The sequence below is a fragment of the Athene cunicularia genome (genome assembly GCF_003259725.1).
Source record: "Athene cunicularia isolate RWA chromosome 1 unlocalized genomic scaffold, athCun1 chr1_part1, whole genome shotgun sequence".
In the NCBI taxonomy this organism is placed as follows: Eukaryota; Metazoa; Chordata; class Aves; order Strigiformes; family Strigidae; genus Athene; species Athene cunicularia.
The window spans coordinates 1241325-1268782 of NW_020799091.1; the positions used below are offsets into that span (position 1 = coordinate 1241325).

Consider the following 27458-nt stretch of genomic DNA (forward strand, 5'->3'; position numbering starts at 1 on the left):
TGACCATCTCTTCACCAGCCCCCAGAAAATCAAACTCTCTTCATACTCGGGTTGATAGGAAGTCTTTGGCAGAGGGGACCAAAAGTATCCCATGTTTCCTCTTAAGGAAACGTCTTCATGTCCCATCTGTCTTGCCTGCTCCTTCCAGGGACTTCAGAACCTACCCATGGCTACACCTGATTTTCTTTTTTTTTTTTTTTTTTTTTTTTTTTATTTATTAAAAAATAGTGGAGGTGTGGGAAACAGGGTGCTCAAGTTTGGTAAAAATAAGGAGTAGCACAGAGGACATGAGCCAAACAAGGCAAAAAGGAAGTTGTGTTTTGAGGTCTCTCTCGGTGAGCCACAAAGGTTTATTGCACAGGAACTACCCTCAGAGCAGGAAAAGCTTTGAGCAGAGTTTGTCTTTTGGCCACTCAGGTCTGGCTATGAAGCAGAGGCTGGGAATATAGTCTCTGCTGCATTAGCCTGCTCTCTATCGTGCTTTAGAAAATTAACCATTAAACTCCAAAGCAAGCAACATGTACTCTTTGGACTTTTCCAACTAGGGAAGCCTGGGAGATGTTGGACATCTTATTACCTGTTATTTCATAGCATGAAGTGACTTTAACCTCCTTTTGTTTAGAAATCTTTGGTCTGCATTACTTCTTGTTTCTCTGATTCTGGAGCTGTCTAGGCTAGACAGCATCCCGGGTAATTATGTTGAGTGTCCTCCATGGCTTTTCTATCTACACCCAACTTTCTGTTGGCTTTCTAATTTCTGAGCATGAAGCATAACTCCTTTGAACGGGTTGCACTTCTTTACAGCAAACAGTCACTTAAACAGGTGGGCACAGCTCATGGAGTTCCTTGTGTGAATTTGTCAACTCTCGACTGTTACCAGCTAGGTATCCATTTCTGAGTATCTCTCTAAGAAGAATCTGAACTGACCATGAACTGAATTGTTTGTGCCTTGTCTGTCCCTAGTGGTCTTTGCCAAGACAAAGTAGGTTGATCTTTGTTTTGGACATCGTAGCTGGCACGAGGGGTTATTGCAGAACCTTAGTCCTGCTGTTTTTTTGAGGATATACCATTGCAAACAACTAAATGGGGAATTTTCTTACTGGCACTCAGTTTGCAGCATGTGATCTCCATGTTTGTAGGAAAGGACTCTGCCATGAGGTGCCAGTGCAGGTACAACCTGAAGTCAGGCAGCGTGTGACCACCACCGCTGCCGTCACAGATGAGAAAACAGCACAGTACTACTAATATTAAAGATCTGTTCAACTGCTATTGGTGCTTCCCAGCTTGGGAGGAGGAGACAACCTTGTTCTTCTCAACAGCTTTGACTTCGGTAGATGTTGGGTTTTCAGAGCGGTGCCGAGGCCTCGACTTGCCAAGGTTTTGTTGCAAAGGTTTGTGCAGAAAGCAGAGAATGCATTTTGTGGTTGCTCTGCAAGAAGTTTGTACAGGTTTTTCCGGTGTCCTGTTCCGCTGCTTCAACCCTTTTAAAATGCTAGGCATCCAGTATGCCCTTAGTTTGTGGAAAACGTTAAGAAGTGAGATTGCAGAGGGCGTTAGTACATACTGTGCTTATTTATTTAGTGAGATTAAAGTCTAAGTTTTTCTTTTGTAATCCCTTTGAAGTGTTTATCGTTTGAAGTCTGAATTTTCATTAACTGGAAGTGTACAACCCCCAAACTACATGCTGCCCTAGTTTCAAAGCGTTAATTTTTTAAAAAAATTTAAGAACAATAAACAACAGGTCAGACCCATAGGGATGACACGTCAGCCAGATCCTGACTATTTGGGTCATCTCTTGCCACTTTGTGAATCAAAGTGGCTCTGCAGGCTGTTTCCCCGGGTTAGGATGCAGTCATAGGGTTTTGGCATCACCACGCACCAGGGAGACAGTGACGTTCCCCTTCAGATATGTACGGGCTCTCTGATAGATCAAGACATGGCCTGTAGACCTCTTTCAGGGTTTTTTATTTGTTTAAATTTTATTTTTCTCCCCCCTCTTATTTTCTGTCTCTGGGGCAGCAGCACTTGGCTTTTAGGGCAAGAGTATTTTGCCAATGTGTGATTTTTTTTTTTTCTTTTTTTTTTTAAATTTTTTTCTGCCTCACTTCTCATCCTAAAAACTCTGCTTGTATATACATATACACATGGCAAGGAACACTTTGCTGCAGATTATCTTTGTTTGTTTGTTTGCCAGGGGAAAAAAAAAAAAAAATCTAGATGGCAACTGGCACTTTAACACATCTTGCTGCTCTTATTTATGCAGAGGCTCTTCAGTGTTATCTGTATAAAAATGAATGTTTGAAGCCTGAGAAAAGTGGGAGACCTCTAACACAACCCAGTTTCCAGAGCAGGGGATAACAATGTCTTGGAAAGAATAACCCCACTGGGTCATCAAGAGGTCTTTAGCAATCAGGGGGGGTCATTACTTGGGCACCTTCCGCCATCAAAATACATCATCTCAGCGGTTGAGGCTGTTTATGGCTTTGGGGTGTTCTCTTACCATTCCCACCTTGAAATTAAATCTTGATCTTGCAAGTTGAGATGTTCTGGGTCTGGGCCAACAAAATGTGGAAAGTACTGCTCAGCGTGTGTGTGCATATAGATTTCCTCCTGTGGGAACGGCTGTAGCAAACATCCCTCTGTAAGAGCTGGTCTGTTATTAAACAGATGGGGATAATATCCCTCTTCCATTTCCATCTTCCAAGTTGGGGAAAGTGGAATTGCATTACTTCGGTTTGGATGAGTTCAGTATATTAAAGAAAAGGTTGCTATGAAAAAACATGAAGAATCTGTGAAAGTCACAATCGTCTAGATCTGTCCCTTCTAATGCTTTAAATCATTCTAGTCCTGGCTGGGCAATACAAGGGATTTCTTTCCAGCGTATAGAACTGGAGGGTTTGCTCTGGAAGAGCTTAACTTCTGTTGTTTAGAAAGTATTTAAGGAAAATCAGTATTTTCCAGTATAATCAGGGAAACAATTGATGAGAAGGCTTACAAGGATATCAGTAGAGATAATTGGTTATCAGTGATGTTCTCACCTAATTGGTATAGGTAATTATTTGCTCAACAAGGTTTCAAGTGTAGCTAGCTTGATAGCAATTTTAATAAGAGATGAAGATGTTGAAATTATACAAGGATTCTTGATAAACAGCAATCCCATGAGTCACCAATGAGAGGAAAAACAGTCCTTTAAATGTGGAAATTGGTAGAATCTGTCAAAGCTCTTTTTAAAAATGGGTTAACTTCAGAATCAAATCTCAAACAGCCTTGGAGTGTATATTTTTTTGCACTGCAAGTGGGGCAAGTTTCCTTGCGCCTGATATTTTGAGAAATTGCACCTTCTGTGCCTGGGGCCTGCTTGGCTGTGGAGGTAGGGCTGTGATGGTGATGGCATTTCTCTGCTGTCTCCTGCACTTGCCAAACTAATCTGCCTCTTGGAAACTATGGAAGCCTCCTCACAGAAAGCCTACTAGGCTTTGTTTGCTGAATCTTTCCAGCCACATCTTGATGGATGGAGATGTAGAAGAACACGGGGGTCCTCCCCAAGTGCTTAGGTTTGCACACTCCAGTGTCTCCTTAGACTTCAGGATTCACAAACATGCATCAAAACATCCTTGGCTATGTTTTAGTTCTTTGTTGGGATGTGCTGATCCAGTTTAGGAACCTTTGAGCCAGCCTAGGGTATTTGGAAGAAGGCAGGCAGGAACCCATAGCTCTCCCCCCAGCTCCCCCAAGCCACCCCGACCAGAATAGTGCTGTCAGTAGTGTCTCTGGATGTGCAGTAAGCTGCTTGTCTCTGGGCTATTAAAAGATTTGTCCCAGGATGCTGAATGAGATCAGTGTGACCTGTGTGAAACTGGGTTGAGAGAAAAAAAAAAAACCACCAACAAAACACACCAAAACCCAAACCAAAAAAAACATTAACACCCCCCCCAAAAAAAAACCCACACACAAAACCAAACAAACAAAAAACCCCAAACCAAACTGTAAAACTTGAAGGGGGATTACAGGGGAGGGCCTGGACTGTACCAAGCCTTGTGAAAGGGTTAGATGACATTAAACCTGCTGTTCCGTGACTTCATTCCCATTATTTACTCAGTGCACTTCAGGACTTGTGCTGTTGCTCTTCGCTAAAATGATTGTGTGGAGATGGTTTAACAGCTGGTCCAAACGGCTCCGTTCCCTCTCCACTCCAGGTTTCTGAGTATTGCTCTAAGGCAGAGATGGAGGAGTTAACTCACACACACACAAAAATCCAAATTTTTAGGCCAGATCTCTCCAGAGAGCTTCCTTTTTAAATTTTCAACTTGAATTCGCTCTTTTTTTTTTTTTTTTCCAAAGCTGCTTGGAAAGGAATAATGTTGCACAGGCTGTAATGGATACCTACAGTCCAGTATCTCAGGAATGCACTGTGTGCTAATTAGGCATCCCAGAGCCTTCAGAACATGCTCCTGCTGTATTTGCAGATGGACTCTTCCCTGCTCCCCCTTTTGGGGCAAGCTGGCTGGCAAACTCAGTTATTCAGCTCCAAGAAGTTTGTGGCCATTGACAGCTGATGCATCTTTAAAGTCAGGGTTGATAGCTTATGTGGGTATGTGTTTTCTGTTTTATTTTTTTTCCTCTTTCTGGTGCGCGTTGCTGAATTTGAATAATTAATGTATGTTGTCTTGCTTCCTGTTTTCATTTCTGTATGTAACGCTAACCAGCAGAGGTTTGAATCATTCATAGCCTGCTTTCTCCACCTCAAAGCTGTAGATGTCATGGGAACAGTGATTGTAAGGCACGGACTTTCTGTTTCTCTCCATTAAATCCATTTCTGGAAGCAGGAGCAGTAAGTATTCAGTCCACGATCTCGACTAAGCAAGGATCTCTGGGCAGATGGGATCAGTGTGGCTTTGCTCGAGCAGCGTCTTGCTTGCTGTGCTTTAGTCCCTTCCTGCATTTCTTGTCACTACTCAAGTGTCTCTGTGTGTGGTGGGGAGGACGGGTGCTGGGTTTCGTTTTCCTTCCTGTTGTGGGCTTTTGCACATCTGCTCATGACACTCACAGAGAAGAGGGAATGACTTTAGGCTTGGAGGTTGTGCCTCGTGCGACTCAACTGCTTTTAGGAATGACTTTTTTGAAACTCGTGTTGGATTTCTTCTCTTTGTGTTTTTCTTGACTGCCTTTATGGAGAGCAGCCTGAATCTATGGGCTACCATAGCTTCTGCCTGTGCTGGGGTTCAGTGAGAGGAACTGGGGTGGAAGCTTCACTTGGTGGCTTATGGAGCCTTTTCAGCTGTATTTTCCCTTGACTGTAACTTTTATCCTCTTAGTTGTTTTTACTGAGTTCTACTACTCTTAAAACCTTCCAGCACTGCCTCTGGTGATGATGTTGATGGGCAGGTGTGACTTTGGGTTGCCCTGTTGTACTGAAAACACTTGTGTCCATCCTGAACTTTGCCAGGAGCATGGGGGATGCTGGATTAGAGGCTGCTGCAGAAGGTTGGTAGATGTTCAGAACTGGACAATAGACTCAAAGCTATTGCATCTACCCTGGCTGTTGGTGTTCCTGGTAGGATATTTCCTTGGGGAGAGGGGCTGGTTGCCGGTCCCTCTCCATCTCTGAAGTGCACTTGTACCTTACTAAAGTGATGCTGTTTGAAAAGGCTTTGGTGCCTCCACTGTCTCTGGTTGTGCAACAAAGTTGATGCTTTTAACTTATAGTCACGAGCAGGATGTTTGTATCCTGAACAGGTTGAATCAGGGATCCTGATGGGAGCCCTGAGAACTCTTCATGTACCTGCTAATCTGTGATGCTTGTCCAAACTCGGCCCATTCCCTTCCCAGATTTATCAGTTGCCTTCTGTGAGTTGTGCTGTGAAGTTTAAGCTAGGGACTCAATGGTAAGTGCTTGAGCTTCAACTTTGTTTATGGAATGTTGGATCCATAACATGAGTTAGATTATTTCGAAGGGCAGTCTCTGCTCCTAGGCTCCTACCACTTCAGATGAATTGGATTTCAATTTGAGAAGTCAGGGCTTGCCAGCTGTGACACTATGCATGTGGCTGGTGCATAGCACCACTTCTCCAGGTGTCTGGGCTGGAGAGCAGCTTAGGGGCTTCCCAGAAGAGTGGAGTGATGAAATAACTCAAATATACCACTTGTGTTTGAGTTTACAATGCAAACTCCTGTAACCTAGCAAATAAAATATGTGGTCAAAGTTTTTACAGAGGTGGTAGGTCTGCCCACTCGCCTTCAGTGACTAAAGCAGGGAGATGTGGAAATCAGGAGAGATGCTGTCTTCTGGAGATAAATTCAGAAAGGATTTCTTGTAACAGCTATACCCTGCTAGATTTTCAGAATGATAATATGGGGCTTGGCAGTGGAGTTTTTAATAGGCTCTGCATAATTTTTATGTCCTACAACATCTTGTTTGTCACTTGCTGCTTAGGATCTTCAGGGCAGGGATTATGGCTTTGTCTGAGACCCTTAAATAGCATCTACCTTTGCGTGTTTTCCATGTTTGTCCTATTCTGACAGTTGTTTCTGCCTGCAGTGTGCTGCTGGCACATGGGGAAGGCAGACTGGGAGACTCATTTTGTAGGGAGAGTCCTGAAGCAGACAAAAGCTGAAGATGGAAGTGTTAGGTGTTGGAAGCATAAGGAAAGCAAAACAGTGAGAAACCTGTAAAACATAAATTTTCCTTGATAACAGGGTGCCCAGAATAAACACAGGATGGGACGAAGGTCCAGTGATTTGTTTGATGTGGCGCCAAGAAGGGATGCGAAGCAGGGTATAGGTCCCACGGTCCCATTCTTCTACTTCAAAGACAGATTTGTCTCCTGTTCCATTTTTTCTATTGAAAAATGATTTTTGTAACAACTTTACAACTTTGTGCCTTGTCCTCCCTTCTTCCCCCCACACAACTCAGCTGTGCTCCTTGCACCAAGTTGACCTTGCTTATTGTCCTACCTCTTTTTCCCACAAAACCCAGCTGTACCCTTGATACCATGAAATGAATTGTGTCATTACTCAAAAAATAATGACTTGACTACAGTCCCACCCACTCACCCGTGCCTGCTGAGATAAGTAGTACCCCAAGTTTTTAGCTAACTGGTGGGACAATAACTCAACACCAAATCAGAGGGACAGATCGATGGGTTTGTGCTCGCCCCCCCCCCAGCAGGGACGCCTTTTGGTAAGATTCCCTCGGCTGCACCGAGTGTTTACCCGGGAAGTGTGTGTGAGTGATTGCAATGGTCTGTCTTTTGTGTAGGGCTGTAGCGCCAACCTGCACTTTGTGCATTTATCGTAGGCAGGTTTAAAGAATCTGTAGATGCTGCATGAAAATAAACTGTTCTATTCTTGAATGTGACTGCTTCTCTTGAATGCAGCCGGACTTGCAGTGTACGGGCTGTTTGGGCTGGGTCAGACCTACAATAACGGCCACTAATCCACACTACTTGTGAATCTGATGGCTTCTTTTGAGCCCAGCTGGACCTACAGGTACAGGCTGTTTGTGCGTCTGGGTCAGACCTATAGTTACAGCCCCAATTGTCACACCGGTTAAGGGATAAGCCCAGCCGCCCCTAGCCCCTCTAATCTCTGAGGACCAGCTAGAATGCAAAGGGATTAATCTCTTACCAAATTTATTCTCATCCTAAATGCAACAGGGAGGCAACTTGTGCAGTGACTAATGCTGAGCTTTATAAATAGCATGAGAAGAGATGCAGGGAGGTGACCTGAAGCACGAGGCCACGGAGGTGGTACAGCAGCGCTTAGGGGCAGATGAGCTGGGAGAGCACGGGGTGACACGATCAACAAACAGCTCTCGTTTCAGACTGGCTGTGTACTGCATGTGCTCCTTGAGGGGATGAACAAAACCATGTGGGGATCTGGGCCAGCTATGAACTGATAAGTTCTGCCCATCTCATGTCCCCTGCCTGTGTCAATGCCTCGAGCAGCACCCAGAGCATTACAGAGAGGTTTGCTGGAGGGACAAAGTTATATTTTGTGTGCCTGTATAAGAGGAAGGCAAAGGACCTATGGGTTGGAGACAGCATGGTAACGGAAGGAAGAGGACCTATGGGCTCTGGAGACAGCATGGTAACCGTCTTGTGGGCTCTGAAACCACAACAACCAACTAGCAAGATATGTCTGCTTCAAGGATGCTGAGTCTTGATAAGAGTCAGGACAGGGCTGTCCTAGGCTGTCAGCATGAAGCCCAGAGTGTAAACAGACACAAAGAAGGACAGAAGCTGAAAGAGTTGATCTGTCTGTGTCCTCGGTATTTCTGGACTCTGCCACAGTGTTTGCAGTGCCTGCAGCATCCCCTTATGCATTGGCTACTATGAAAACTAAGGACAGCCCCATTCTTGGAGGCTTTCTTCCATGGGATGTGGCAATGAAAGGCTCCTAGGTGGCTAGGTTATCTCCTTAAGCCCTGCCATGCTTTGCTGATGCCAGAAAGGATGTTGCTGCTCAGCTGTCGTAGCTTTTTGCAAGACCTGAGCACTGGGGATCCTGCGTGTAAGGAAACGAAGCGTTTCCCCTAGAGAGGGTGCGATTTCCTTACTGCCCACGTATCACGCACACAACTGTGCACGCTCCGGAAAGGTAGCCAGGCACTTCACAGGCTCCGCTGCTGTTGAGCACCCCTCACAGCACAGTGACTATTCACACGACAACAATGTGTGGGGCCGTGGGTGTACACTTGTGCACCAGGAACCTTTGGAAAACCTGTGGTGGGAGTTAAGTATAGCTGAGAGCAGTGTGACGCCACCGGACTGGCAAATATTTGCTCTGAGGTTCACATCCTCGAACGGCTGACTCTATAAATTAGTAAGAGCATACAATTACTTGGTCTGCTCTTGATATGTATCTCACCAGAGACAAAAGCGAGCATCTAAATATAAAAAAGCCCCGCTGTGACGCACAAAGCATGTAATCAATGGAGCGGAGTACTTTCCCTTGAAACAGTGACGTCCCCACGCGTGGCAGATAGAACAGTTGTACTGGAGTCAGTCTGGTCCTTTGGGAGCGAGGGCACTTTGGAGAGGGGATCTTTCTCCTGGGTGAAGGCTGCAACCAGCTCTGCATCCCTGTGAGTGCCTGTTGGAGATGCATATAAAGGGAGAGGGCAATATCTGTATTTTCCACGGCGCACAGAAGCGTTAGCTCCTCATCTGGGACTGTTCTGCAGACTCCATAGGATGTTCAAGATAAACTGATTTAGCTTGGCTGGGTTTCAACTTTGCAGAGGTCTCTGAATCCATTTTAAGGTTGCGCTTGCGGAGGGTATGGTTCTTTACATTTCAATCGTTCATAAAAATCTAATCATCTGGGCTGCAAATAATCAATCTACTGCTCTTGTCCTTGTGTGGCTTTTCTTACTGATAACTCTTGTGAATACATTTGCTTTTAGTGGTGTGGGAGAAACTGCACGAGGAAATAAAACTTGCGAACTAATTAAACTTCTCAGTCTTGTTGAGTAACAAGCCGGAGATGTTGGCAGGGCTGGGAATAGATCTGATTATCATTCCTCCTCTCAACAGCCAGAGGACATGGTTAATTATTAAATTGCTTGTTAATGTATTGAAATATTGCTTGGTATTTTTTAATTCTTTTTTTTTTTACCCCCTATTATTTTCTCCTTTTGCTGAAGGGCGTTCCCAGGACCTGATGGATTTCTGATACCTCGCTCTTGAGGGGCTGGAAGGAGCATGGTTAAACACCAACCACTGCAGTACTACGAGCCACAGCTATGTTTGTCCTGTCTGACGGGGATCTACGGCTGCCGCTGGAAACGGTACCAGCGGTCACATGATGACACCACCAAGGTGAGTAGTTGACTGGTTGTCTCTTCCTTTGGGATAGGTGTGTGGGTCTTGGTGGGAAGTGCTGGAGGTTTGATTTCTTTTCTTGGCTTAGATAGACCATGGAAATCACCGACCCTGTGGCTTGGAGGTCTGTGAGATGTTCTCACTATGTGGTTGGCATAACAGTTAGCTGGTTGTGGCTCTCAGAGGGGTTGAGGGGTACGGGTTTGGCCAAATCTGTATTTTCCTTTTGGTACTAGGGGACAGACACTTCTGTCTTGCTCCTTGCTCTGGGTCTTGTGTGTGCTTGTGTTTCTTTGAACATGTAGGACCTGCATTTCTGTGTAGTTTCCAGCTTTCATGCATGTGAAAATAAGTTCATAGGGGGAAGGCAGGAGGAGGTGAGAACTAGATGAGAATAAATGGGGAAGCTCTTGTTGGAGGTGACTCTTCCCTCATGGATAAATGCAGTTTTTAAGAGCTCTGGCAGAGGGAATCCAGGCAGTAGGGCTGGACTTACACCTTCCCTGTGGTTGGATGAGGCTGTGAGGTGGGGGGTCTTGTGAGACCCAATGTGTTTATAGGAAGAGATGTGAAATAACTGCTGTCAAATCCACCCCGTTACATCTTCTGGGTAACAGTTGTGTATTACTGTTCTTTGCTCTCATGCTGTCTGGGTTTCTTTATGTGCTCACAATTTAAGGGAAAAAAAAATAATCAAAAAAACCAAACCAAAATCAAACTTAAATCTTGTTTCTTCTGACAGCGCTCCCAGGAGATCCTTTCATTGCTTTTTGAGGGCTTTGTTTTGCTCTGGTGACAGTTAGCTTCTCTGTTTTGTTTTTGAGTCTATGACCAGGGATCTTCCTGCCTGTGGAGTGCTTTTACTTTTGGAGAAGAGGCTGTTAAGGAGAAAACACTTCGAGGCAGCGGATCCCATGCCAAAAATGCTCCTGGTTCTGAATTGCATCGATTGTTGGTGGTGCAGCTTGGCCGGGAGCTCCCATGTGAACTGAAAAGCCATGCCTTGCATTTGTGCACCGTAAAACAAATTTCCTTTTGCAAAGTCGAAATGTTTGTGCTGTTTTTTCTCTGCTTTCAGTCTGGCCAGCTTAGTCTGAGTGATTGCTTCTGAGCCAGCAGAAGTTTCCTTTGAGCAAATACCCAGGCACATCCGTAGTGGAGGGTGTAATTGGGTTTTTAAGACTTTGTGAGGAAAACAGTGGGACGTAATGTCTTGGCATATGTGCGTGTACTAACTTAAATACTCAAAATGTCTTATTCCAAATGCCTTATGAACTGGAACATTATGCTACTTAACTAAAACTCCATAGAAAAATTGCCATTGACTTGATTTTTCAGTGAAAGCCGGCTCTGCTTGCACAGATTTATTTTACGAAAAAATATCAGTGGCAGCCTTCCAATTCTGCTTGGAATTTCAATTGTTTTTCTAGTGCTAGAAAGGAATTTGTTGTTTAAGGGTACCTGAGCTACGCTTAAATATGTCCAGTTTCTACATCGATCGGTCTTTTTAAGGTCTACATGAAGCCTCAACTCCCACTTTGTTGAATAGAGAAATGGAGATAAGAGTTATTGCAGGAGCAGGAGAGTCTAAAACCAGCTACAGGCTATGCAAAACTGAAGTATGAAGAAGAATCTGGTCCCATCTTGCTGTCAATAAAACGCCTTGCAGGTGTTGGTGCTGGAAGGAGCAATAGCACTGTATTTGGAGGGGGGAAATGCAAACGAGGGTTAATTGTCCTGTCTTGGACAGGTTTATTTGCATGTGCAGGTGTACTGCAGAGAATGGGTGTGAACTCCAGGATGTGAGTAGGATGAGTGAGAAACTTTTTTTAGTTGCAAAATAGTCCTTGGCTGTTTGAGCAAGCAGGTAACTTCCACGGACTACATCCCTCCATCTCCCTGGATGAGGGTGTCACTCAAATTCAGGACTGCTTGTACTACAAACTCCATCTCTGCAGTTGAGAAGCTCTGAAGCTGGGATGGATTTACCCCAACATACAGGATGCTCCCAGCATTGGGATTTAGTGATCTCTGTTCTGCACGAGAGGACTTCTGGGATAGGTGGGAAGACTTGCCAAGATCCCAAGGTATAGGATGAGGATAGGAAGTTTTGCATGTGCTAATTGTCTCCAGCTGATGTATGTCCAGCTGCAGTATTTGGATGTATCTGTGAAGGATTAGCCAGGAAAATACCATAATTTAGGTGCCTATTTGCTTTACACAAAGGCAGTGGCCTATTGATAATACCTATTGTATTGTGCTGTCTCCAACCTTAGCAAGCCCATAGCAGAGGCAGTCGTAGTATAATGTATGTTTGCCTGAGCATGGTTTTTATAAAAAGAGATCTGTCATACTTGAAAGGTCTTAAATCTTGCAAAAATCTAGAGCTACCTGGGAAGGAAGGTACAGGGTATGTACATGTTATGTTTATACTCTGTAATTACCAGAAATCAAGGCACGTGTTCAAACAGCAACTCTTTTTAGTGTAGGGTACAAAATGGTTATCTGCTTTCTCTTTAAAAGATCACACTTCCTAGAATAGAGAAGGCCATCAACTAAATTTGGGTTATGACCCAGCCTTTCATCCTTGAAATCTTCTGCTCATGACTGGCAACGTTTGCTTTCTGAATTGTTCTGTAGCTCAACAGCCAGAGTTTTAACGATTCCTCTCCTTTTCCCCCAAATGTATGCAGATCAGGCTTTCTACTACACATTAAAAATTTACATGAAAATAAGAATTCTAATTGTAAGCTTGAGTTCTAAATTTTTTTGGGAGACTGCTTGCAAGGATTTGTAATTATCTCTTGTTTTCCTCTGACCTTTTGTGAATGGAGGAGGGGGTCTGAAGGTACCCAACCTGCACACTTGATCTCCTTTTTAAAGAAATTTTGCAGCTGTTTAAAACTTTTTTTTCTATTGTGTGCCTTCAGCTTTAACGGTAAGATCGCATTTAACTTTTTTTTTTTATTTAATGAAAGGCATATAACAGAAGAAATGGTCTTGCTGAGATTCAGACCGTTATCTCTGTAGCTGGTGTGAGGAAACAATTTCTGCTCTAACTACCGCTTGTTCATCAGGTATTCAACCAAGGAAGTTCTGATTAAGTCAGTGCATCATCCTAACAGGGTGCTATTGCCCTGAACACACAAACTGTGGGTGAAGAAGCTTTGTCTGGCAGTTGCCATATGTGCTTTTAAAGGTCTAAGTTCAGGTGGCAGCTTTCAAGGTAGCTCCCACCTACCACGATCCCGTTGATGAATTGCTGGCAATTAAACACAGAGAATGGTGCTGCTAATTGCAGTGTATAAACACGATGCTCTGCGCACAGCTTGTGTGCTTCACCCGGAATGAACTGCTGTTGGGTATTACACCAGAATAACTCTTGCTCCCGGGGTAGAAGTCCAGAGCTGGCTGCAGCATCTTCTCATCCATCCAGAGATGTTGCAGGAGCAGTATCCACATGGGAAATGTTGATGGGTTGCGTTGTATAAACATGAAGTTAAATCTATCAACTGGTTTTGTTCAGGGTTTTTTTTATTGCTTCCAAACCCATGTTGTCTGGATGCAGCGAATATCACACCTGGGAAATCATCCTAGGTGGGAGTGGGGAGAGAGATATTCCACAGAAGAAAATTGCAGTGATCATTTTTTTTTATCTATCCAACAAATATAGCTGCCACTTTTTATTGGCTGGCTGTTTTTTTTTTTTGTTTTGTTTTTTTTTTTTTTCAGCTACTGTGTATTGAAAAATCTTGGGATCTTTATCTTACTTAGTTCCCTGTGAAATAAGATAAAATACTATCACTGTTTTGCAAAGGGCTTTGGCTTCTCTACTAAGTGACAGGCATGGCTGATATTGTACTAGTCAATCACAAACCTGTCTGAGATACGAATTGAGGCAGACAAAATGTAACTGAGATCTCTTCTGGTCTCCCCCATTTCCCTTGCAAGCTTCCCATGTTTACAGAACAACCTCTTCCTCCAGAAAATTGGCAAGGATAGGTGCCTGCTTTGGTTCCATACAGTAGGAAGGGCCATCATCAACTGGAATGAACCCAGAATTGACTTTTGGATCCCAGATGACTGAAATGTCAAGATCCTTGTGATTTCTGCTCTTCAATGTCCTCTACCATATTCAAAGGGAGGCTTCTCTGTCAGTTTTCTGTGAACGGTATACTTCATGGTGCTTGTACAATCTCTTTTCTTCTTCCCATTTCTCTTGTAAACACTCCTGAGATGTCGAGTGGAAGGAGCAGTATTAGTGATGAAATCCTGTACACACAGAAATCCCACTGCTTTCTGAATGCTCCCACCCCACAAGTATTAACCCGAGCATCTAACAAACCAAGCCTGTGTTAAGAACCTGGGAAGCTGGTGAAACTGGAGCTAATGAGACCCACATCCAAACTCAGGAGTGGATTTCTTTGAAAGCTTTGGAGGCGGTCAGGACTGGCCAATGAAACATGAGTTTGCAGGGTTGCATTTTTGGCTGTAACACTGTTTTGTCCTTAAAAACACAACTTGTTCAGAATCCAGCTTAAACATCCCCCTCTCAATGTGGCTTTGCAGGGCTGATGTGTATATGAACATAGCCTGTCTAAAGCCCCCATGCCTCCCAGAAATCTCACATTTTCAAGGTTCATTTTTGCACATCCAGGGCATTGCCTGCCTCCTCTCCGAGATCCTCATGAGTTGCTGATGGCAACAGCACAGGGCCTGGTCCAGGAGCCTGGAAACACCGGTTGCTTGTACCCACCAACTTCTGGTGTTGGGAGAGCTGCTCCTGCAGCCCTTGCTTTCAGCACTGCTGTTGGGTGGCCTTTCCCCACTCACCTGCATTTTAGACTCCATTTCTATGTTCCACCAAGTGTCCTTGCTTTTTTTTTGTTGTCCCCTTCCTGAACATGTATCCTTGCAGGTCATCATTTTCCCCAGCTAGTACATGGCGCTCTGCTGATCCTATGAGTCGCTGCTGCAACATCTCTTCCTACCTCCATCCTCTTCCGACAGTAATATTCAGTAACTGTAGAGATGTCTCCTCATTGCTGTTGCTTTGTAGGCTTGCTGCTCCCATCAGCGAAGAGCTGTCAAGAGTGAAGCAATGCCTTGTAGTGCGACAGCTCTTTTGAGCCCGGCAGCAGATGCTCCACAGCTCGTGGAGTTCAGGTGCTGCCGTGTTCCCCGCTGATGGATCATAGTTTGGGGGTTTTTGGTACCTGATCAATGAAGCACTAGCTAGGTATTGCAGGCTCCCTGGAAGCACCCTGAGTCAGGAGTGTTGCTTCATTCACCATCCCTCTTGACAAACAGGCTTTTATACTTTTGCTGGAGAAAACACTGAGAAGTGTTATGAACACCTTCCTGGGGCTGCTCTGATTTAGTGCAATAAAAACTTAATGGGGCTTGGCAGAGTGCCTTGACCTTCCTGACCCGAGGCCTCTGCAGCAGATGGGCACATTGAAGTGGGAGGGAATTGAGAATTTCCCAAGCCAACCAGTTCTTGCTCAGCATTCTCAAGGTACCTCCCTTCCCTCCCCAGTATTGTGTTCCAGTGTTAATAAATGGAATTACTAATAGCAGGCAAAATACCAAAGCCTGTGATTAACACAACCTCTTATATTTAGTGTGTTAAGTGGCATAGATCCCTCTGCCAGCTTGTGTTGTGATTTTTTTTTTTTTTTTAATTTTTTTTCCCCTCTGTAACAGGGTAAACAGAGGCACAGAAGTCAAGCAGTTGTGAGATGACTTGTTAGTGGCCACCACTGATGAATTTTGAATCCCAGGAATTGTTCTAACATGGACACTTCTCGCCCAGTACCTGTCAATGTATTTAGGGGCTTCCTGATGGCACCGATTGTTGGCCATTGCTTTGGAAGTGAGAGGAACATTGTCTTGTGTGGCTCTGGCTGATGCCGCTGGGGGTCACAGCTAACTTGGTGGGTTGCAGTTGTGTTTTCTGCAGCCTTAACTTGTCTGCCTGTGAATTCAGGCTCTGGGTAATATTTATAAGTGGCACCCAGGCAGGGCTGACCTTTTTATAGGTGATTGATTAGCTCATATAGCAATGGCTTACAGAATTTCTAATACTTTGTCATTACTACTTTATTCAGAAACTCTGAAGTGATCCATGTGCAAGCTTCTGGTGATAAATGGCCAGGCCAGCCCCCCCTTGGATACATTGGAAAAGTCACAAGGCACCTTTGTGTAACGGGCCTCTGGGATTGTGGCATTTCCTTGTTATAGCTACCAGATGTGCTCCCTCCAACTGTTTTTTCTTTGTGTTGTGCTAATTATCTGCGTGAAAAATTGCATCTTTGGAGCCCGTCATCCCTCCTTCCTGTTTGCTCTTGCTCCTTTTCAGGAGGATATAGCAGATGCTGCTTCTCCTGTCCTGCTTGAAGGAACTGTTGTGCGCTGAGTTGCCGTAAAGTTTACTTGGGGAAGGTGAGCTCAGCGTTACTGAATGTCAGTAGCTTGTTTGCCTGAAGAAACCCACTTAAGATGTACCAGAAAGTCCCCTAAGTGGCTGGTGAAGCTCCAAAAACAGAGTAGAAAACCTAAAGAAGGTTGTAGGGATGGACCTTTACCACCCCTACTCTTCATTGTTGGTTTTCACTGAAACCAACCTTGAATTAACAGCTTAAAACAAAATATTATTAGTGTGTCTGTAGTAAAACAAAATTATTAGTGTGTCTGTAGTCTGTGTAGGAAAGTAGGTCTGAAGACTGATGGCCAAGTGTTGTCTGCAGGAAAAAGAGGCTTTGGGCTGTTGTGGAGGGGATGGAGGAAGAAAGATGGGAACACCACCTTAAAGTTAAGGAAGGATATAGGGATAAAAGGAATCTTCAAACCCTTTAAAGATCCCCTGACAAGCCAGGACAAAAGTGGACTTGTCTTATTTCTGATACTCAAGAAAGATCTATGTTTCTTTTGTCCTTACTCCAGCAGCAGCAGCCTGAGGAGATAGCTCTTGCATTTATTTTTAAAATTTTTTCTTTTGGCCCTTTATCTTTGGCTTCCAGACAGAAGTCTAGGCTGCCTGTGCTTCCCAGGAAATCCATTATATGTTATCAGGGGGTTTAGTCAAGCCTTTCCTAGAAAGTATTCATGAAGCGATGACTTCAAGCTTGCCATGCTCAGTTTGGGGGAAGAAGAAAGGCTGAGAGCAGATATGGTTGATGCCTTGAAGCTCCTGAAGATAAGCACTGCTGAAGGAGGAAACTTTAAAGGCTCAGATAGTTGGCTGTGAGGGCACTGATCTCTGACACATTACTTCAGGCCAGAGTTTGAGGGTTTCCAGGGGTGGCTGATGGAAGAGACGGGAGGAAGCTGCAGCCCATCCTATTGTGCCTTGTTCTGGGAAAGCTCATCTGGGACTCGGAAGCTGTAGCTGTTGCCAAAACAGCAACCGAAAATGATCTCAGGTGCTCTGCTTTAGATTGGGAGATGTTTACCCTGGTCATTTTCCTTGAGGTTGCTCTCTCTGAATTTCTCCTTGATGTTTATGACTATGCTTGTATTTCCATGACGATCATTCAGAATTTGGCACTTGGAAAAGAAAAGGCTCAGTGGATCCGCTGCTTCCTGATGCACTGGGTACTATTTGGGATACTGCAGTGCAAGACTTGTTGAATGTGTTTGCTTTGTAGCTTTATTTTTAAAATCTGGATAATACAAATGTGCTCTTACATCTGTTGACCAGCTACCGACATGTTTAAGGCAGAAAATACTTTAGCTGATGCTTCCTTCTACCCCTTCCTACAACCCGCATGTGTTTGCACAGAGCAGTTAAAGCAACCCAGTACAAACACGGTGAGGAGCAGAGCTGCCTCCAGTCTCTGCTCATAATACTGATGCTGTGTTACGCTGGTGTCATCACCCTCTATAACTGGTACATTAAAAGTGTTGTAGGTGGTGTTACATTCTATGTTGGCTGCTGCTGAGGTAAACGTGCTCTCATCTGGGCACGTTGTCACAGCAAAGAGATGGGGACTTCTGGGGCATGTGTAAGAGTGATGGAGGAATACAGAAATGCCCGGAGCCAGATGCTTTTCCCTGTTCTTTCTGCAAACAGCATCATTTAAACCTCAGTGGTGCTCACGTAGCAGGAAAAAATGGAGAGATGCTATAGTGGAGATTAAAAACCGAATTGCCCTTTGTGATTTAAACAAACGCTTCGTGCAGATGCTCTGGTTGGCGTGTGGTATGAGGGGTGAAGGCAGAGGGTTTGTTATGGCCCGCGGGGCAGCTGAACACGCTTGCTAGAAAGCAGCAGCGTTGTTGGAGGAGCTGCACTGCTGCTGCTCTTTTGGAGATGGTGTTTTTGCATCAGGTGTCTCCTAATCCTCTGTTTGAATAAATGCAAGGTGTCTGAACCGTGTAGTATGGGAGGGGAGGTGGGGGGAATACCTAATACTTGTAAGGCCTCTCCCTGCCTTTGAACTATCAGTTGCTGCTCGTGTAGCTGCAAGCCAGTGTAAATGAGATATCAAACCCTTCTTAATTAATTGGGTGTTTGCCGTTAAAATTTATTCCCTTAGTGAAATGTAAATGATTCAAGATGGTCCATCTGGTTAAAAATGTCACGTAGCCTTGAACTGAGGCTTCTGACGACTTTTTTGGGTCCTTGTGTGAAAAGACAAATGAGGAGCTGTGATCCATCGACATAATGGATTGCTGTGCTGTGTCTGTGATATGTATGTTAATTCACTTTATAGTGAAATACTCTTGTAATTCCCACTTGGCGTGAGCTGTTAAATGACCTGAACAGATGATCTAAGCCATGTTGGCGTGATATATCTGTGTGACTATAGGCTTTGGAGCTGGGACTTTGCTGGGTCTTCAGTGCTAATCCCCAGATGGGCAAAGGTCACTGGTCACAGAAATTGCTTGCTTTGCTGAAAACCACTATTAGAGGATGGATGAATTTGCCCTTTTCCATGCAGTTTCAATTCGTTAATGTTCATGACTGTAGGTCTGAGGACATGGGAGTTTTTGATGAAAAGAGGCTCTTTCAAGCCTGTTTGATTTGAGGCTGAGTAGTAAGGTGTTGGATGCTGCACGTTGGACCCAACCAGCGATTCAGAGCTGAACCCCCATGAATGGATGTGTCTGATTATGTTGGAGTGATGGGCTAAATGCAGAAAAATCCAATTGCTGGATTAAATACTAAGGGTTTTTTTCCCCCTTTAATTTTCCCCAATGTTTGGAATTGATGGCAAAACTACCCTATTTTCAGGGCTTTATGCATCATTTAAACACCCTTTAAATTCACCGTCGAGCCCTTCATTTTCCCGGGAGACTGTGAGATGATACAGTGCGGATGATTGTACAAGGAAGGGGCTTGAGATGCTCACAGCTGTGCGTGGACACCTCTTCCTGCCCAGCCTCCGACTCCTGCTGCAGGTTTTGCTGCAGTCCCTTAGGTTTGTTGTTATTGCAGTTGTGCAGCCTTGCAGGAATTCTGTTTGCAGTATTGCTCCCTTATGAAATCTGTTTCTCTTGGCTCTGGGAGATGTCCAGCAACTAGGGAAAAGTGATGACCTCTCCTTTTGTCTGGGGTTGCAGGTGGTTCTCCCAGGAGCACGGGTGCCGTTCAGGTGTTGTCTTTGCTCAGTGACATTTGAATGCTGAAACACATTCAGAGCTTCAGCAGCAGTGGAAATTTCCTTCCACAGTGGGGAAGATGAAAAGGCAGGAATTCTCCCAATTTTTCCCAAGGCCATCTGCTGAAGTAGGCTGCAGTGACTTCAGCCAGCCTTCAAGGCTGAACTGAATTTACACAGGGCATCATGCTGTCCTATTATAACATGGTTTTTCTCTCCTCTGTCTCATTGTCTCTTCATTGCAGATTCCTTAAAGCAGGTCTGTGGCCAGCTGAGCCAGGCAGGAATTGTATTTGTTGTGCATGGTGCCATCAGACCAGACTTTGCAAGGAGTGTTACTGGGCCTGTCTGGGAATGGCATGTTTTGGCCTTCATGAAGGAGCAAGACATCTCTTAGGCTGGGTAGGAGTCCTGTGGTAGACTGGCAAAGATCAGACTTCAGAAACTGGGCTTAACTTGCCAGAAACTTGCTTATCATTGAGACCCACTTCCTCAGCTCCTGGAAAAACTGGGATGAACCTGCTACAGGGCAAGGCTGATGCTGAAGCCATTGCCTGCTTAGATAGCTGAGCCTGCAGAAGACCATTGCTGGTCACCTCTAGGTCCCACCGTGGAGGTACAAGCCTGGAAAGCTGATGTAGTCATGACAGCTTGACCAGAATGTCAGGCAGCATTATAGATTACTCTATTCAGTAAATACAGCTTCGGCTTTAATGGGTTTGGGTTGTGTCCTCCCAAAGCCTTTCTTCAATATAACTATTCAGCCATTGACTGCAGGTACTGTGGCCTCTAAATTCCTGTTTGCTTCATGTGAAAGATATTTCCTACTTCAGTAACACTTGTTTGAAGAATGGGAAATCCCAAGTCCTTGAAACCCCAGGAAAGCCAGAGTGTTTGACAACTTGTTGCCTGGTGCAGCCTAACGCTGTCAGGGTGAGGATGTTTGGCTAATGCTAAATCTCTGGCTCAGTCCTGATGTAGGCAAAATGCCTGTGGGAGGGAGTCTGCAAAACCCATTGACTGTTGTGCCTGAGTTAGGATTATGGGCTCAGACTGGGTGATTAACATGCCCTATGATTTATAATACTTTATAGGTGTCAAAGGTTTTTACTGCAGAGCATCTGCAAAATGTGTTTCAGGCTATAAACAGCCTGCACTGAACTGGAGCTACATCTGGAGAAAGGGGGGAGGCAGGCAGGTGAGACACAAGGAAAAAGACGAGGGGAAAAGGGATTGTTGGGCTGTGGTCCCTTAAAGCCAGCCCTGTGCTTCGCAGACAAGAGCTGGTGGCTTTGTCAGTTGGGTTTTCTCAGGGCTTTTTCCTGGACACCCGGGTACAGAAGTGTTCTTCCAGTCTAAAGACTAAAACCACCCTTGCAAAATCTTTACCAGTTTGAAAGATGCTGGGTGAGAGGTGAGACTTGGATGCTGTCCCTGTGAGTCCCTTCTACTGGTTTTAACTGGAACAGAGTTGATTTTTCTGCATAGTAGCTGGTGTAGTTCTATGTTTTCTATTTTTGACCAAACCAGCATTGTTAACATCAGGATGTTTTAGTTATTGCTGGAGTGCTTACACAGCGTCAAGGTAGAACATTCACTGAATACCTTCTAATAGGGGGAAAAAAAAAAAGGTGAATTTTCTGCTTGCTTTCTAGAACAAATGTTCTCCCTCTTGGCTGTGTGGTTGCTGTTAGTGCTAGAGTTAGACTTTTTAAATTGGATAACTCCTTTTTCAAAAGCAGCAATACGAACCTGTAGTCCTGCCAGTGGCAACTTCATTGTTGGTAGCAGAACTAACCCAGGTTAATTCAGTGGGTCACTGTTTACTTAGATATTTAGTCCTTTCCCATGTCTAGAGCCATAAGTGTGTGAATTTTGGAGAGCAAATGATAGAAGTGAAATGATATTAACATCATGGATGTTTGATTTGTTGGTCTGTTTTGGTATCTGAAGTCCTCTCTCTAATCTCATCAAGGATGGTGGAAAATCGGGATCCTTTTCCAGAGGAGGCTTTATTTTTCTCACCCGGAGGGAAGTGTGTGTGACCTTACTGCTCATCATCTGGACTCAAATGATTTACTTTACTTTTGTGCTTGAATTCGCCAGTCTCCTGAGTCAGCTTTCCCAGTGCCTTTCCCTGATTCCCAGGTGTCCTGGAAGAGATCCAAGGACAATCTTTGTGCTGTGAAAGAGCATAAAATGTTGGAGAACAACTTTGCAGGATCTCCTCACTGGGTGGCCAGATGCTCTGTGACACTGTACTGGCCAGTGGAGAAGACTTTTTTTTTTCCTTCCCACCCCACACCCCTCTGGCCCATAGAAGAAAATTTCCTGCCTGTCATAAAAATAGACTTTGTAGAACTTAAACAAGGATGCTTGTAGTCCAAAATGACCACAAAAATTAGCTAGATGAGAAGGAAAACTTCCACCAGTGGGAGTAAATGAATGAAGCGGAAGAAATAAAAAGGAGCGGGTTTCTCTTGTGATGATATTCCCTTGCGCAGTGCATGCTGAGGGACAGAGGTGGAAGATACGCAAGCAACAGTCTCGAGAGCAGCTGTGGTCTCCTGCCTTCCCCAGTATGTGTCCTGTCACCTGGGATGCAGCAGCCTTCTCCTTTTCACTACTGCTTGGCCCCATCCCAGCTCACAGCCAGCTGTTCCTACCAGAACTGTGAAAGGCTGAAAGTAATCGTGTGAGAAGCTGATGGAAAAGAAGAGGCTGCGTTCCCCCAGGGCCCTGCTCGGGGACTGCTGATGAGCTGTGCTTTGCAAACAGCCTCCTGTTGGTGTCTTCTCTTTATTTTCAGCAGTGGCTTAGAGATTTGGAAGAACAATTTAAACTTGGCATCGCTTTAGCATTAATTTTAAATGGCTGTAAGTAGCAGCCTTCAGGGGAGGGAAAGAAGCAAGTAGAGAGATCTCTGCTGAAGAGGTTGAGCTTCCTGCAAAGCCACACATGGGGCACAGATGGTCCAAGACTGGTGTCCTGCAGCTATAGCCCTTCTCAGAGACATCTATCAGTTTCCAGGGAAGATGTGGGAGTGGGTTTGAGTGCTTCATGAGGGTGCTAGTGCTTTGCTGGAGCATATGTGGTGATGGAGAGCTTGGTTTGTGCCATATGTGATGGGTGGGAGATGCTGCTGTGCAGATGGTGGGGCACAAGATGATACAAAAGTTGCTGCTGTGGGGAGGCAGAGCCAGTTTACTATGAGAAGCCTTCAAAATAGTGATGGGCTGTCAAATGTCAGGGAGGAGAGCCTGCTTTGGGGGAGGTGAAAAAGGAGAATTGGAGGGAGGAGGTGAGGCTTGAGCTGGGCGAGATGCTCCCGTGTCCTGCCCCATCTGGGAGAAATGTTTCTAGGTGTCTGCTGTGCTAAAGAACTTTTGGGGAGCTCTTTGCAACTCAGTGTAGGGTTGCTCAAGTGAGAGGTTGAAATATTTGCTGTAGATGTTTCAACCAGGCACAGAGCTGAGCCTGCCCAGTGTTTCTTTATTTCTATTACTTCCTCTGTCCAAAGATTGTCCTTCAGCCTCATTCTTTCATATTGGATTAGTGCAGAATTGAGAGTAAAAGACTCGAAGAGTAAATTTTTAGTGAAATACAGGTGAATAGGCAGTTGCTTTTAACAGCTGCTGCCATCCTGTGTGTTTATGAAGGGGGAGAAATGTTGATATAATGGGAAACAGAAGGCCTACACCAATACCCTCTTCTCTCCTACCCCTTTCATAAAAGTCCTACCTCGGTGATGCTGATAACTGATTTAGAGGTCAGGAGGAGGGCATTTAGAGGTCAGAGGAGGCTGGTGAGTGGGATGCTCTTGTGCACTTTTTTCCACTACTGATGTAGTTTTGATTGCATGTGTATTATCTTCTGTCTTCCTTGGGCGACACATCCTGCTGCTTTGAAAGCCACAGAGAGACAGCGCTGTGAGAAAGAGCAAGTGTTGGTGTCATGCTGTGGTTCCCCCAGCCCCGCTGCATACCATGGTACTGTAACAGCTTCACACTCTTTTGCAGAATGTGGTGGTTTGTGTGTGGGAAGGTCCTCTGGCTAAAAATGGCAGGGGGGAAAAAACCGAGTCCTTCTGCAGGACTGTGAAGTTGTGATTAGTGGAGCCATGCAATAAGCCTTGCTCAGAAATCTTGGCACAGGCAGCAGGTTTTGGAGCTCCTGAATTCCTACGGATGTTGAAAATGAGCTTCTGGGAAGAGGGCAGTGTATTGTACCCACGCGGGAAAGCCTGCAGCTAAGAACTCTCTTCTGTCTGGCTTGCCACCTGGCCTGTGAGCAGAAACCCAGCTAGCGTGGGGTAGATACTCATCCAATCCAAACCCTGTCCCCAAATAGTCATGGGTTTTCCTCCTCTTGCCCACCATAAGGACTGGTCTATCTCAGTGGTCTCTGGCTTAGACCAGAAGTTGCATCCTGGATTTAAGAAATCTCCTGATGGAAGATCTTGTGGTTTCCTGGAAAACTTCCATAACTGGCACTGTTTTGGAAGCTTACACTGAAAGTTCCTAATGTGCTGCTTTATTTTAAGCTGATTTTTATTCTTTGTTAAACTATTTCCTGGCAGTTGTGTGCAAGCTCTCCTCAAAGTATTTGTGGGATGTAGCTCTAAATGAGGCACACTTTGCCATGTCTAAAAACGAGTGGTAACTGCATCATGCTACAAATGTGGATGTGTTAAGGATCAACTTGTAGGTTCTGGGGCTGTGTTCTGAGTGCTCTTCAATAGTTTTGGTGTTATTTTGGAAAACAGCAACATCTTACTCTGTGGTTGGCCTGCTGTTTTGGAGAGTGGGTTGCACTATTTTGAATCATCGTGTGTCCTCTGTGGCCTTAGGAAATACTGTCGAGATGGTTTAAAGTCTGTGCCAACCACACCTTCATTTGCGTTGACGGACATGGGTTTGCTTAAACAGGCTCTAACCATTCACAAAAGTGGGTTACTCGGATCTATTTCTCTGTTTTACTGTGGGTAATATTAAGGATTCTCAGTCTCTAAAACCATCAGATGCCTCTTTAGAAAGTGTGCCTAGAAACCATGTTTAGCTGCAGCACAATATTTGAGTAAGTGGGTGACATTCAGTGGCCTTTTTTGTACAGAAGTTGAGCTAGTGATTTAATGGTCCCTTTGGTTTTTAAAAAGTATGTGTTTTATTTTGTGATGTAAAAAGCTTCTAAATTGAGGGCAGAGGTTAGCTTGCCAAATACATCACAGCTGTTCATCCTAATTTGGAAGGAGAGGCTGCTAAAAGTCCTGGAACAGAAAGGCTTGGAAGCCAAAATGCTTTTGCATAATAATATCTTTCTGCCTTTTAATACAGATGTTCACATTCATGTTTCTTAGTCTGGGAGTTTGGCCAAGTTTCTGCATAGAGGAACTGCACACAGTTCCTGGTCCTGTCCTTCACCCCAACGTCATCCCAGAACAGGTATAGCCCAAGATTGATTTCCTTTCTGGAGTTTCCAATCTATTAATAAATCAACCAACGTGTTGTTTCAGACACGTGGCTGTTTTTTGCATCGAAGGGGTAGATAGAGCGTATTTCCCTACGGGGCAATTGCTCTTCGTAGTTTGCAGCCTGGTCCCATTAAATTAAAAAAGCCACCGCGAACTGAAACTGCAGCTTTCTTGCAGTCTGTGGTTTATTGCAGTGATGCTCGTTCGGGGGTTGAATTTGACAGTTGTGGCTGTGTCTTCCCCTTTACCAGGAAAACACAGCAGTTGAGCAGATTTTTTTTTTTTTTTTGTTCCTGTATGTCTGTTTATTACAAACATTTTTGGGAATGAAAGCTTCGCATCAGATGACTCTATTCCCCATGTAGCTTACTGCTCAAGCGATTTGGCATCTAGAAAAGTGTTGTAATTGACGTGCTTTTTTTATTGTGGCTCTATTTTTTAGGACCAGAGCAGGCACCTCCTCTGCCAGGCTGTGTACTCCGGCCCAGGTTTTCAGGAAGCTCCATTTTGGGTCCAAGGAAACATGGAAATGACTGAAAAATTTTCTTGCCTTGGGAGTTCAGTGATGGGATTATTTAATGTAGGATTTTTCTAAACCTCTAAGATGCATCATCTGAATTTTGTTCCTGACCCCTCTCCCACCTTGCCATGCGCACAAGGGCAGAGAAGCCATGTCTGAGATTGAACACCACTGTGGCAGGAGCTGGGTGTCTCCTGCCGAGTCTGGCTCTTCAGCAGCTGAAGCTCAAGAGCATCACCAAAGAGTGAGACATGTAATAAATAGGAGGAGTTGGCAGCAAAGTCTAGCGCATGCGAACAAGCAGCCAGGCCAGACAGTGTACACTTAATTCTCCTGAACTCTTGCTTGTAATGCCTGCTCTGAGTCCACTTCAGGTGTCAGCAGCGACGCCGTCATAGCCAGCCCCACCAGACTTCTCGCAATGCTTTCCCTTGCGTGGTGGAGCCAAGGAAAAAGCCCTCCAGAATGTGCATGCAGGTGGCCAGGTGCATGTGAAGGCGGGACTCCTCTTTGAGCAAAGGCTGGTTGGAGCTGGAAAGCTCCTAACAAAGACCAGGGAGCACAGATGGGTTACGGTGATGTGCTGGGGGGTTGTTCCTTCAAGCTGCTCTTGATGGATATTAAGCAAACATCTGGAGTGGCTGCCAGACCAGCTCCGCCTCCTGACCCAGAGGCCTGTGCACTTGGGGTGTGTATGTGTGTGCACGTGCGAAATCTTGATACTAGATGTTCCTAACGTCAGAGCTTGGCTGTAGTCACTGCAGCCTCGTTCTTGCTGGACTCTGCTAGCAAACCATGCTCCCTGTTCCCTGAGGTGCCATCTGCAGTTCAATTCTCAGCCCGATAAAGGCATTAGTGGGATGAGGAGGGGGAATATTGCTGTGCAAAGGGACTAAACTGACTAATGAAGTTAAATCCTTGGCCTGTACTAAGGTCCTTTGTATAATCCTGCAAACAAGATTTGAGCTGGCGATGCTGTGCTAGTAGCCTCGGCTTGCCAATGTAGTAGAAGAGCCTGAGAGCCCACAGGGTGTCTGAGTTATACCTTATTTGGGTGCTTAAGGGTGTCCTGTGGTGCACGCAGGTTTCCGATGCTTTCAAAAGCGTTGTCAGGGTGTGGGTAAAATGAGGCTGTGCGTCGTGACCAAGTGCACGTGGGTGGTTTGGTTTCTGGTAGGGTGCTGTGTGGTTAGTGGAGAAGAATTTGAAGATACAGGGAGACGTGGCTTTGCTGGCATCTGTCACAGGACATTTCAGTAATCTGCTAGTTTGTTGTTTCAGAGATGACTTGGCTGCCTCTGGGATCTGGGTGGGGATCCGGACTGCCTCAGCGCTGAGGTGCTCAACTTGGATGCCAGAAATACTTGTGTGTGTTTTTATGAACTGGGAACCTCTGTGCTAATGTGTTGGCTTATTAACAACGTTGATTAGCAAAGCTTAAAAATATAATGACTGTTCTTCAGTGTTGGCTGTGAAGCTGATCTCTGATTTTTTTTTTTTTTTTTTTTTTTTTTTTTATGAATTTACCATCTCATGAGTCCCCCTTGAAAAGGGGCCTTGCTTTTAGGGGTGTTTGATTGCAGATTCAACCTTTTTCTTCAGGTTGTTTCCAGGAGAACAACTACTGAGCTCCCCAGTGTGATTTCAAGGGTACAAGTGGCAGCTGGAGATGTGCAAAGAGAAGCTGTGCTTGTCTATGGCTGGAAGTTACAATGTTTTTTTTTGGTGACTAGTATTTGTAGTTCATCTCAACCCTGAAAATTACTCTTTTCCTTTGTGCCATCTCTACAATGAGCTGTTAAAGGAGAAGAGCAGATGAACTGGTCTGGACCCATCATTTGTCGTGTTCTCCTTGACGTGTGGTTTTGAGCCTTTATTTGGCAACATACTTATTTGCAGATGATGTCAGCCAGCACTCGAGAATCAATTGACTTCAGTGCAGTTAAGAGGCCCTTTTTCAGTGATAGTTATGGGGAAGAAATGAAACAACTAAAGCCTTGTCTGAAGTCTCCTAAACTTGGGGCTTTCTGACTCTCTTA

At 44.8% G+C, this 27458-nt stretch overlaps 1 protein-coding gene across 2 annotated transcripts in view; it reads left to right on the plus strand.

Annotated features, from left to right (window-relative positions):
* Positions 1-27458, plus strand: part of GDPD5 (glycerophosphodiester phosphodiesterase domain containing 5) — a 148438-nt gene that overhangs the window by 27245 nt on the left and 93735 nt on the right. For both annotated transcript variants that reach the window (XM_026843471.1, XM_026843479.1), the window contains exon 2: positions 9647-9821. In XM_026843471.1, the coding sequence (XP_026699272.1) occupies positions 9705-9821 (117 nt within the window). In that variant the 5' untranslated portion in view covers positions 9647-9704. The remainder of the gene's footprint in view (positions 1-9646; positions 9822-27458) is intronic.